At 44.5% G+C, this 13,179-nt stretch overlaps 1 protein-coding gene across 1 annotated transcript; it reads right to left on the reverse strand.

The window, feature by feature from the left end:
* Positions 1-1,400: 1,400 nt before the first annotated feature.
* Positions 1,401-13,021, reverse strand: LOC143315190 (tetraspanin-8-like). The gene is made up of 9 exons (XM_076722726.1): positions 12,842-13,021; positions 12,363-12,491; positions 6,057-6,119; positions 5,652-5,771; positions 5,309-5,383; positions 5,117-5,212; positions 4,680-4,787; positions 4,376-4,459; positions 1,401-3,163 (listed from the first exon to the last, which is right to left on the reverse strand). Exons 2-9 carry the CDS (start codon positions 12,417-12,419, stop codon positions 3,092-3,094), a joined length of 675 nt encoding a protein of 224 aa, XP_076578841.1. The 5' UTR covers positions 12,420-12,491; positions 12,842-13,021; the 3' UTR covers positions 1,401-3,091.
* Positions 13,022-13,179: the final 158 nt, after the last annotated feature.

Here is a 13,179-nt window from a genome sequence, read left to right on the forward strand (position 1 = left end):
ACAGACAGCGTGAAATGGACCAGCTGGTTCAAACATGGAGAACGTCGCAGATCAATGAAGAATCACATCATCTGCAAAGAACAGCATACTGTCAGCAGGAAGTCTGACGTTCAAACATCACGAACCAAATGACTGATATCAAAGAAAACATTAATACACGAAATGACGACTCGTTTCTACGGCTTTAAAACATTAAAAAGATGTCAGCGCTCTCAAAGTGAAGACGGGTAGAAGACGTAGACGGAACAATAAACTGAGTAAAATGAAGCATTTTCAAAATAAGAGAAAACGGTGAGAAACGGTGAGTTTGAACGTTCGATTCAATAAAAAGACCTTAACTCAGTGTCCACTTACAGGCTTTTTCTGGGCCTTTCAACCACACATCACTGCCTTCCTCAGGTCCTCTTCAGCTCAGGTTCAATGTGAAATTGGGTCATGTAACAGCAAACTCCATCAGCCGAGGAACCATGAGATGAAGCTGAAAGCCCCTGATGAAGCTCGTAAGTGGACTTTTCTTCTTTCTTTTTTTTTTAACTAGAAAAATCTACTAAATATGTTTGTTTTAGTGCTGCTGTTCCTATTTTAGTTCTGGTAATCTGTTATTATTACTGGTAAATATTCACTTAATTATCTGTTAAATTGTCTTTACTTATTATTTCATGGTTGAACCAGGATTCAAATATTTCAGGACTTAGACAAATGAAATCTAAAATAAAAAGGAATAGAAGGTTAAAATGTTTTATCCTAAATGTCTTTCTGTTTTCGGTGTGAAGCGTGAAGCCGGTGGAGTTTGTTGATGTGATGAAATAAAATAGAACAGGAAGGAATTCAGTGGAGTCATTAAGCAAAGCTCCATGTTGACTTTGGACTAAAAATAACTGAAGGGGACGGACTGTCTGGGCGTGTGTGTGTTTATGCCCATACGTGTGCATGTGTGTGTGCATGTGTGTGTGTTGCTGCTCTCTGCTGGTTTCTCAGCAGACACAAAGGTATAAATATCCCGGCCATCGGCTGCATTAGCCGCCGCAGCGCTAACGATGATAAACACTGACAGACCCTTCAGCTGCTCGCAGCAACACGTGATGAAGTGGAACATTTTCATCCATCAGCGTCCCCTGAACGTCCTCGCTCCCCCCCGTCACAAACGGACGCCCGGTCCGGACCACTGGCTCCTCCTTTGGCGTCATTTTTCCAACGTGCTGTTCTTTAAAATGCATGGACGCAGCTCGGGGACGGGGTCTGAGTCTCTGCTGTCCCGCTGGAGCTTTTTGGGATCAGGTTTCCGTTTGCCTCGTCACAGGTGGCTGCATCTGTTCAACGATGGGCTTTGGCATCGGTTGTGAGAGTCCACTGACTCCTTAACGATGACCTTCGACCCCTTCCATCTGGATGCTGCTGGCTTTGGTGTCTGGTGTTCACAACACAGTTGATGTCATTCATTCAGTCTCTTGTTCGGCGTCGTTCCTCTGAAAACTCGTATGTGAACCTTTCGATTACACGACAACAAACTGAGCGGTCAGCTTGATTTTAAGTCCTACGGTTTAACCACTTGACAGGGACAGAGAGCCGGACGGCAGCAGGCAGAGCTTCCCAACACTATTTATTGTATTTACACAGCCGGAACGGTGATAAAACCACTTTCAACAACAGCCTGCAGACGCTCCCACAGGAACACGTCAGGTTCAGTGCAAAGGTCAAGATAGGAAACGAACCACATCCTGTTCTGTTTGATGAGAGCGTGCAGATCAGTCAGGTCGGTGGACTCGAGGCGCTCCACAGAAAACCTTCAATTCTTTGAATATTTAGCTTTTTCATGTGTTATCTGAGAATACTGACCAGTACAGAAGCCCCTTCTTATAAGAAAATACACTCTCCGTCATGACTAAAACCAAAACTGATAACATAGCATCTCAGAGTTCAAATGTACTGAATCAAAATTAGAGGATACTCATGATAATTACTTTATTCTAGTTTTTATTTCTCTGCTGGGAGTAACTACAAAAGAGCAATTCTGAAGAGGTTCTTAAGACACAAGAATAAAAACATTCTACAGTTTTCAACCGGTGCTCATACAAAAAAAAAAAAAAAAAAAAAAAATCGCATCCAAATGTAACAGCAACAAGATTCAGAGCAAAGAAATGAAATCAAGTTTTGTTCCACAAGATTAAACCACCAGAAGTCAATGAGTGACATAACAATGTGCTGTACGGCATTAAATCTCTGCAGCACTGTGTTGTGTAGTGTTAGCAATTACATCTTTGTTTCCTTATTTTGTCTTTCTCCAAATATGGCAGCAGAAAATGTGACAGACTGTATGTTTGGACAAAAACTATGGAAGCCCATTCCTGCCAAAAACAAATTAAACATAAAAAAAATAAGGCAACACAACTCTCACAGGTATCTAAAAACTGTGATTCACTACTTCGTTAGAATGATAAATTTGATCTATTCCATGTAACACTGGAACAGTTTACTTACAGTTTACTTACTTACAGGCGACTTTGAGAAATCTGAGTAACACTTTTTAAGAAGCTGTCATAATCATGAGAAAATTTGTCAAGCGCCTTTGAGTGTCCTGAAAAGCGCTACATCAGTATAATGCACTATTATTATTATTAGCATTATTAATAAAATATTGTCTTGTGTTTAAATCACTGATGTAAGTCATGAGAATTTTATGTCTAGTAGTTTATATCGTATTTATTGATTTTTTTTTTTTTTGACAGTAATGGTCTTCCATACAGAATAGGCTCAGACAACTACAAAGTGATTTTTCATTTTCCTAAAGTTTGTTCCTTGAGGCCACATTGCGAGCGGAAACATCGACCAGTGCTGATGTGTTACTTGTTAAATAGCGTGTTTTGACCTGAGTGTTAGCCGACACATATTTTCTGTAAAGTTAAAGGAACACTCTGATATTCTGAGATATCCATTTGTTCCACTTATTCCTTCTGTGCAGTGTGTTTCTTCACAATATAAGCTCAGGTTAAGTTGCAGAAGAGCTGAGGATACACGGTTCATGTTACATGGGTCATTTGGGCACTGCTGATTGGCTGCTGCCAGGCAGGGGCGTGGCCACATTTTTGAGTGTTTAGGCAGTGGTGGCGGCGTCCTTTCTGCCGATCTGACAGTAGAGAATCATTGCGAAGACCATGCCGAAAATCTGCAGAGGAAGAGGAAACACATCAGATGCAGAAACACTGAAGAAAGACCAGACGTTAGAAAGCATAACGCTGTTTATACAAACTCCACACTTCCTGTATCCATTGCAAATTAAAAGCACTCTAGTGTTTCACTGGACAGGCTTTTACTGTGAATCAACAACAGGAGTTTATCCAGCCTTTTTTTTCTTTCCCTGGCCATTATTCAAAACCCAGCTTCTATTTGAGAAAACACTGTTTACTGGCCGCAGTGCTGCATTTGATGAAGATGATAATGATCTTATAATGGAGAGGCTAGAAAAGTGGGTTAGTAAAGTTGTAGTCCAGAAACAGACGACTTTGTTTGTCTCTGTTGGTGAATTCTGTTCAGAAAGAGTAAATACGTCTTATGGTGTGAATCAAAGTTCAGTCCTGGGCCCCCTTTCTTTTCTGTCTGTACGAGCAGCCGTTGTGTTAGATTTCAAGCAAAGCATCAGTTTCTGTTGACACGCAGGTGAGACAAAGCTCTGAATCTCTGCTTCAGCTGATCATCAGGAACCAGATGAGCATCTCAGTCACTGGAAAACTGTTCCAGGGACGAGGACTTCAGGCTACGCCAGCCTCCCTGTAGATCTGAGATCTGCACCTCAATGACAACGTTTCAAAGAAAACCTAAACATGTCTTTTCAAACTGGTTTCTAAGTTGGACATATTTTTTATTTTATTTCATCTCACCCAGAATATTAGTTACAGTCTTCTGGTCGTTTGGTCAAATCCTCTGCTTTGCTTTTAATGTTCCTTATTTTTACATCTTTACTGAAGCACATTATGTTGGACCTTTTCACGTGTTAATTAATGTGCTGTACACTGCACATATGGTATTTATAACTATAGAAAAATACAGATACGATGCATGCATTTTTATTTTAACAGGTGTTATTTCAGCGTTTCTTTGGCTGGCACAAATCCTCTGAAGTGTTGAAGGGTCTGACTGAAGGTCAGGGTTGTATTTTTTCATTTTGCCTGAAAAGAAAATATTTTGGGTAGAACTAATCTTAACGATCTTTACTGTAAATAACTCTCCTGGTAGATTTTCAGTGGCGGTAAAGAGCTTTGGGTGTGGCATCAGGATATATTTGTACAAATATTTTTGGCACGGTTGCTTCTCATGGGAAATGAAACTCAGTGTGTGTGTGTGTGTGTGTGTGTGTGCGTGTGCGTGTGTGTGTACTGACCAGCAGGATGGCGATGGCAAAGGCGATTCCCAGCACCACCTCCATGTTTTTCTCCATCAGACTGATGATTTGGGTGGAGCAGGGCTACAGGGCGAGACCATGACATCAACAAACATGATCATACAGCTTTATATTCTGATTGATATCCAACAGCTGATATTTTCCACGGTCACTCTGACTGATGAACTGATATAAACCACATGTTAAATTCACTGTAATTACAGAGACTGGATGTGATTTGATCTCTCCGCAGAGCGTTTCAAGTCTGTGAGACCACTGGCACACACTGAAGCTCGGGCCTCACCGTGGTGTAGACGGAGGCCTTGCAGTCTGGCTCGGTGCCGTTGCAGCGGCAGGAGTTGGGAACCGTGTCCCAGTCTGAGGGTCCGTTCACAAGACCACAACACTTCAGCTGCAGAGAGAAACAACAACACGTGACGCCGCCGCTCACTGACTGATTCAGATCCTGAAACACGCCGAGCCACAGCGAATCCAACTGAGAGTCAGTTAATCAGCTGACAGAAAATTAAGCTTCAACTATTTTGATAATTGACTGTTTCATTTTTTAACCAAACATGTGAAATATTCTCTGGTTCCAGCTTTTCAGTTCTGAGGATTTGTTACTAAACTAGTTCCAGTTCTCTCTTTTGATTGGCGGCAGACTTTATCAATATCATGTATTTATATTGATACAGAGTGTGTGTGTGTGTGTGTGTGTGTGTGTGTGTGTGTGTGTGTTACCTCCTCCTGCAGTTTCTCCAGGTCTGCCTTCACGTTTTCTGGTTGTTTCGACAGCGGGATTAACTTTTCCAGACGCTCCTTGATCCACTCCTGCACCTGCACACACACAATCAACAACAGCATAAACTGCGACCCTCCCAACGAACCGAGGACACTGCAGGTGACCTGAGGACGCCGTCACTTCCTGTTTACCTTATTCTCACTCACGGCTCCCAGGATGCCCGCTGCCACCAGGAGGATGAAGATGAGGAGGAGGCTGATGAAGAACTGAGGGAGCAGAGAAGGAAAAGCAGGGTGTGAAAACGACAACTGAGTATTCAAACGTCCAGCAGGTGAAGCTGAAACTGTACCAAAATTACGACCATAATTCTGAAAAAGTGGCCTTAATTGACCTCATTCAGTGTATAGCTTTAAAACATACTGATACTGGCTGCTTTACAGTCTCTTTCTCCAAAAAATAAAGCAAAATGATCAGTTTTCTTCTATGAAATAAAAATGGTTGTGGTCAGAAGAGGCAGAATAACGTGCTTCCCACCAGCAGCAGCAGGCAGCGGTTCTCCCTGATGGCTCCGCAGCAGCCCAGGAAGCCGAGCACCATGATGATGACCCCGATGGCGATCATCAGGTCGATGCCGGGCAGAGATTCATTGGTGATCTGCAGACAGGAGGAGGTGCAGACAGTAGATCAGTATTTTACACTGGAGACAACAGAAAGATACGTCGACAGTAACATCTGGACGGTGTGAGCGGCTCTAATGAGACGTGAAATCAGAGGACAGGATCCTTAACACTGATGCTAATGCTAATGCTACAGCTGAGTTACTGCGAAGAGAAATTTGGAAAAGTTCAACTTCAGGTGGTGAACAGCTCGACTCTGTTTAAATGAAGGAAGATGAAACAGTGAGTGTTCACTTTGATCAGGATGTGACGTCAGTCTCACCAGGTTTCCGTCCTTGCTGACTTTCAGGTAGATGGAGACACCGAGGATGATGCAGCCACTGATCTGCAGAGGAGAGAGAGGACAGAGGTAAGGAGCGAGCAGCACTGCAGCCTGTTGGCGACATCTGGTGGAGAAAACCTGCAACAGCTCAAACTCCACGACTACACACAAGATCTGTGTACTAACGCCCACGGACCTTTCCTCTGGCGCCACCCTCAGGACACAAACACACCTTCCACTGCCTGACATCATGGAGACCACGTCCATGTTTGCACAGTCTCGTCTGAATAATTCAAACTGCGCCGATCGTGTGTGTTGACTTGTGTGTAAACACAACACACACCGTCCTCTGACTGCTCCTCTGGCGCCACCATGAGGTCGATACTTTTGGCTTTGAGTGAAGCTGCTGGACGGATTGATTCAGATATTCGTGTTTCCCTCAGAATGAACATATGACCAAATACCTGCAACACTCAAGATAATCTCATCAGCCTCAGCTGCCGGGTGGACGTCAAACTGGACGAAAGCCAGAACAAGCAGCTGACCCTCAGTCAGGATCAGGACTCTGTAGGGCCTCAGAGTCCAGCTGCTGTGTGGGTGGAGTTCAGGACGGACGAGCGGCAGATGCATTATTGAGCACTCGTGCAATTAGCCGACACAAACAAACTACAGCGAGTAATTATCTGCCATCAATATTTCATCTGGGACCTGTTGGCACACGAGACGAACGCAGGTCAGCTGATGCTGATGAACTGGACGCGCGTGCAGAAACAGAAATACGGCCTGAGACCACAGGAACTGTGTATTCATTCACCTCGAAATAAAAGCTGTGTTTTCAGCTCAGTTTTCATTTAAATGATGAAATGTCAAAAACATAATCTGCACATGAAACGACAATGAAAATAATCATCAGTTGTAGTTTAACTTCTCTCTTTAATTTCATTTCATTTGATGTCAATATTTCCATTAACTTGACGTTAGTCCCTTTTTCTAGACTCTAAATAAAGACTGAAGCTGATGGATCATCGACTACAACACGACACACAGAAGGACATGACCTCTGCTTACAGTGGCAACACACACACACACACACACACACACACACACACACACACACACACACACACACACACACACACACACACACACAAAGCCACCGCACCTCCGCCTATTTGCTCTTTACACTCTCATTCAGGCTGAATAAATAAATAAGAGAGTCACACCTACAGAAGCACATACCTGACCAGTGGAACCAGTGCCCCCGCAGGCTGAGGCTGATGCTGATGCTGATTGGTTAAAAGCATGGTCAGAGTGCTGGGGTTAATCCTTCAGGCTGTTAGACTCAGTGACATTATGCTGCACGAACCATTTTTACTGACTTAAAGCAGCTTTAATGAAACCTTCAGATCAGCTGAACCTGAATCTCCGCTCAGCTTAACGGAGCTTCACAGCGACTTTCAGCTGGTGGAGACCAAAAACAGAGCTGAGAGAGAGAGACTGGACTGACATCCATCAGGTGACACGAACATGACGCCACATCGGTGATCATGTCGATCCGTCGCTGCTCGATGTCTAAACAAGCTCACCGTTTCATCGTTGAAGGTGATGATATGTTGTGTTCGCAGCTTGTTTCTGCTGCCCAAAAACATCCGTTACTGCAGGTTAAATGTTTTGGAAACACAATTCAAAGCATGTTAGCATGCTAATGTTTAGCAGGAATAACGTTCAGCGTGTTCAACCTTGTTTACCCCATTAACGTGGTAATGTTTGCTAATTAGCACTAAAATCAAAGTGCTAAAAACAAGTAAATCCAAAGTACAACAAAGTGAAGCAAAGACTCGGGGCTGCTGGTGGGGCCACAGGAGGGGACAGAGACCACCAGGGTCAGTGGGATTTCACGGGAATCCATCCAATTTTTGTTGAGATGTTTTAGTCTGGTGACGTTAATTATTTGGGTAAAATTCAGCTCAAAGAGGAACCAAAGCCAAGAGCTTGACAGGTTAGCCCTGCGCTAACCTTAGCCGTGAGCCATTCACTGTTTACTTCAGTGCAGTTTTAACATCTTTCAGCCCGCGTTCAGTCGCTTTTCAGGGGGCGACGCTGCAAAGTCTGGGCCAGCCCTGCCCCGGAGCGCGGCTACAGTCAGGGTCAGCCCACTTCTAGGAGTTACCACACTGGAGCTCAGACTGTTTGCCAAACAAACACAAAGACAGGCAGCCTGCTGGTGCTGACACCGCCCGAGGGCGAAGCCCCCATCAGTCCGCTCGCGCTGTGTTTGTGGTTGACACGAACGCCCCGACACAACGAAGAGTTCAAAGACAGCCCGAAACTGAAACCCAGCAGATTTCAAAGACCTCTTACTCTGCTCTTTCCTCTTTCTTCTTCTTCTCTGTCTGGTTGCTTTGTCTACACACTCCTTTGCACTTTTTTCCTGATTCACTCATCCATCAACACGTGGCGCCCCGTAACAACAATGAGGAACCTTTCAATTCCTGGATATGTGGATTGGAAAGTGGAGGAGAGATTTCCTGATTTTCTACCGTTTCAGCTGCTTTATCACTGGAAAAAACAGCCAACCTGTTTATCTGTGAAGGTCAACGGTAACAAGTGAGTCATGCTGGAGTGAAAAAGAGCCACGACCGGTGAACGAAAGCCTCCGAGCAGAGTCTGTGGATCTGTTATCACCGACAGCAGATGGAAAGCAGAAATGTGGGGCACAAGTTAACAACACAACCAGAACAACTGGGATCAGCCACCAGCACACAGGAAGAAAAAACCAGTCACCCCAGCGCCAACATGTCTACGAAAAACATCGAAAGAGCTGAAACAAAGAAAGCAGAACATAAAAGAGATCCATGGAAATGAGTCTATTCCCTGAAATATGGAACTGAGAGGGATGACGGTCAAACAGGGAGCTTTCTCTTTCTGTTTCTGGTTGAAAGAGGAAGAAGACGTCATCCTCCGTCAGCAGGACTTCTCTCAGCGTCCATCTGTAAATTAGAGCTGAGAGATTCGAACCTGCGTCAGCGAATCAGCTCTGTAACATCAACACAGCGCAAACCTGCAGAGCAACATACTGGAGCCTCCAGGTACGAAAAACAAACACACCTTCTGACAGACAGAGCAAACCATCACAAACCACGATTACAGTTCATCAGGTTTAGATCTGATCAGGGTTATAGATTATTAGGATTACAGCTATTTGGGATTAAGACTGATCAGGATTACAGCTGATAACGATGACAGTTAATAAGGATTATGTCAGGATTACGGTCCACAAGGATTAAAGGTCATCTGGATTATTATAAGACGATTACAGTTAATCAAAGGTGATAATCAGATTTCAGATTTCTTCTTCCTTTTTTTTTACTTCTATTGTTTGGTTTTCTTGAGCTGCCTTCAATGTAAATGACATTGTATAAATAATTCCTTCAATCCTTTACTATAATGCACTTTTGTCCCTGCGGGGCTCCGGTAGATGTGTCAAGCTGTAGCCATGCAGAGGTGTTAACTGCACACCACCACAAGGATTTTGTCCCTGTTGGGAAACAGCTCATAAACATTGTGAGAAGAATAATTAGGAGGTCAATCGGCTGCGTGTCGGTTAAAGCCGAGGTGGCGTGGCTCATTCCTCGGCGCTGACTCACAGGCTGCGAGTACCAGGACAGCGGTGAGTCACTGAGCGACTGAGATACGACCTGAGCTGCAGGTTTCACTGTGAATCCATCGGACCAGGCAGCGCCGTTACACAACAACCACAAAACTACAGCTGTGACGCAACCAACAGGAAGGCGTGTTCAGTCACGAGCCCGCCGAGCCGCCGAGGACACGCCGCAGGCCTGCGCCCTCCAGGCCTACCTGGCCCAACAGGTGTTCAATTCAGACAGACAGCGTTTCTAGAAGGCTGCAGAACGGATGACTGACAGTTCGCTCCTTCACTCAGATATCATGAGAACCTGGTTAGAACACACTGGTCAGACTGGTTCTCAAACTGGAAAAACACGGCAGCTTTTGAGGCTGACACCGATAAAAGAAAACCTCTGACAATGACAGACGGGCCAAAGGTGAAGAACAAACCACAGTGACATTTAAAAGAACGCCTTTGTTATTCCTGTACTGACATTCAGTATCAGACCATTCTGAGTCCTCCACCGAGCCAGAACTGGACGACACATCGATCCGGCTCTAAGCTGAACGTGAGGACGAGGTCTAACGTCATCGCAGTGATGGAAGAAGTATTCAGATCTGCTCATCATAAAAGTAGTAATACCACAATACAACAATACTTCATTCCAAATAAAAGTCCTGTATTCCAGTAAAAGCACAAAGTGTTCACAGGAAAATAGTGATTTCAAACACATATCCAGCTTGTTCAAAGCAGAAAAGTTTGGTGTAAAATCTTAAACTTCAAAGGAAACAGTAGCTACACGGGTCAGATACACGTGGCGGAATTAAACACGCAGTACTCTGAGATATTGTGGAGTACAAGTACAACGTGTCATAAACTGGAAACACTGTTAGTCACTGACACACTGAACGTAAGCGCACGCGCTCAGCCTGCTCACGTATTTTTACTTCTCACTGAAGGTTCCCGCAGACGGCGCTCGTGCACTGAGACTTCAGCACGCTGAGCTCGTTCGCGTGTGTTTCTGTCCATTGTGCTTTGCTGCAGTGCTGAAGTGTGCTTTGTGTTCGGATCGGCTCTTCCTCTGCAGGAATCCTTCCTGAACGCAGCCTCTATTATTCATGGGCTGAACGAGCACTCTGCACTCGGCTAAAAGGCGTTAATGTACGCAGGCCGAGCCGCGCAGGGTTGGTTATGGAAGCGCTGCCGTTTGACGAGATGTGGAGGAGCGTTGGCCTCGGACACGCTGCAGAGCATCGTCACAGCGCTCATCATGGACGCAGCACGGCTCGACTTTACAGAGACCTGCTGACAAACACGAAACTGTCTCCTCCACATGTGGCCGAACGAAGAGCAGCCGCAAGCTTCAACAAACGACACAAAACAGGCTTGACAGTGAATGAGAGCCCCCCCCCCCCCACCCCACCACCACCACCATCATCACTATGTAAACACATCATGTCCACGTCGTCCACTGAGTGGTCAGAATCAAGTTAACATCGATTTGTCATCGTTTCTGGGAAGATGAGAGAAGCCTGAAATAACCTGAGCAGGAGGTTGATTTCAAAGAGCGAGCGAAGCCTCTTGATTTGTTTAGAAAACAGGGCGGATGTGATGCAGCACATCTGAACGTCTGGACGCCTGGAAGCCTCAATTTAACTAAGTACATTTACTCAAGCACAAATTTGAGGCGTCTGACTTTCTGCTTCTCCTCCTCAGAGGGAAATATGTACTTTTCACATTCAGCTACTTCACAAATCAACATTTTTGCTGACAGAACATTTAAAGAGCTTAAAAAATCTGATGTTTTATTATAAATTAAACTACCAAACAGATCCTACAAGTACAGCTGAAATGATTAATCAATTAGACGACTGACAGAAAATGAATTCTGATGATGCTTTCAGTGATTTTTGCTGAGATACTAAAAAGCAACTTTTCATTTTTTTCACTGCAAACTTTATGGTAATTTTGACAAACAAGTGAGTTGATGCCACATTGACTCACTGATTTGAACTCTACAGGCTGAGCAGTGATGTCGGTCGTGGTGATGTGAGGTCGATGGTGATGCCACACCCTGAAACTGAGCGAGCGTTTGTTTGTGGAGGGAGAGGAACCTGTTCTACACCACAGACTGGATGACTGAGGCAACAGACGGAGGCCTGAGACTGAAGGACACAGCGAGCGACGACACAAATCAAAAATCCGGTGAAGAAACAGCTGATCGACTAAAACACGTGGATTCAAACATCAAAGACTGAAATACAAACGTCACTTTAAAACCTCAACAAAACCCCGGAACAGAAAACAGGCTGAAAATAGTTGAAGAAAGGAACAAATACAGAGTAAATAATAATAATAATAATAATAATAATCTGACTTTTCAACTAAAAGCTGCATCACAGCTTGTGAGACCAGTGTAAGACAGTAAAAGTGACAGTGAAACACGTGAATCCTGCATGAAGACTGGGACAAAATTCAAAGAGAGACACCAAATGAAGCTGCCACTGATAGACTTAACATGAATATGATCTGAACACAGTCCATCACCTCTAAAGAAGGACCAGACACTTCTTTGTAGGATGAACACTGGTCCAAACATCACCTGTAAAGTCAGTGTTAGGAAGTTTGACAGTTCGTCCACAGATGCTAAATTTCTTGGTTTTGTTTTCCAGACTCACCCAGAAAAGAAGGTTGAAGATGAACAGAAGGTATTTGACGCATTTATTCACAGCCATGGCTTTTCTTTAGTCGCTCCTCCTCAGCAGCTTCTCAATCTGGACTCGCTGCCCTCGACACGCCGGAGCTTCCTACAGAATGAAGGCGGACGCAGAGACTCCCTCAGGCTGGTGAACAGAGCAGCCGGCTCTACCTGTTTCCTCCCACTGAGGGTGCGTCCCTGTTGGCTGTTCTCTGCATCCTCCTCCTCTTTCCTACACCTGCTCCTCATCAGCTGAATGGATTGGAGCAAAAACCTGCTGCAGACATTCATGGTACCTGGACGATGAAGGACTTTCCCTCAAGCGCCAACTACGTAACTGTGCTACGTACATCTCTGATAACTCGATAACTCACAGTAAACACAGTATGATGACGCAGGGTGGACTTGGATGATTTCATCTTGTGATACAAACACATTCACAGAATAATAATAACATACCTGAACAACTGGGAGACATGATCACAAAATCACAGGCTGGTGTTTCTTCAGCAAGTTTATCTGAAATGAGTCAAATGCTGCAATTTCCTTTAAATCTGTGGGTGGAGGCGAGATCATCTTACAAACTGCTGATCGTTACACTACGATCAGTTCAACCTGATCACAGAAGAGGAATTACACAATGCTCATCACAGGTACAATCAGTGAAATATAACTCTATCACCATCTAGTGGCAGCTGTGCAGAACTACAACACAATCAGCAAACACCGTAAGGTTAAAGGAAATCGCACAGGCGTGAAACGGAAGTTTGTGAGCCACCAGAAGCAACCTCAAACGC

Source organism: Chaetodon auriga, chromosome 22 (genome assembly GCF_051107435.1).
Source record: "Chaetodon auriga isolate fChaAug3 chromosome 22, fChaAug3.hap1, whole genome shotgun sequence".
Taxonomy (NCBI): domain Eukaryota; kingdom Metazoa; phylum Chordata; class Actinopteri; order Chaetodontiformes; family Chaetodontidae; genus Chaetodon; species Chaetodon auriga.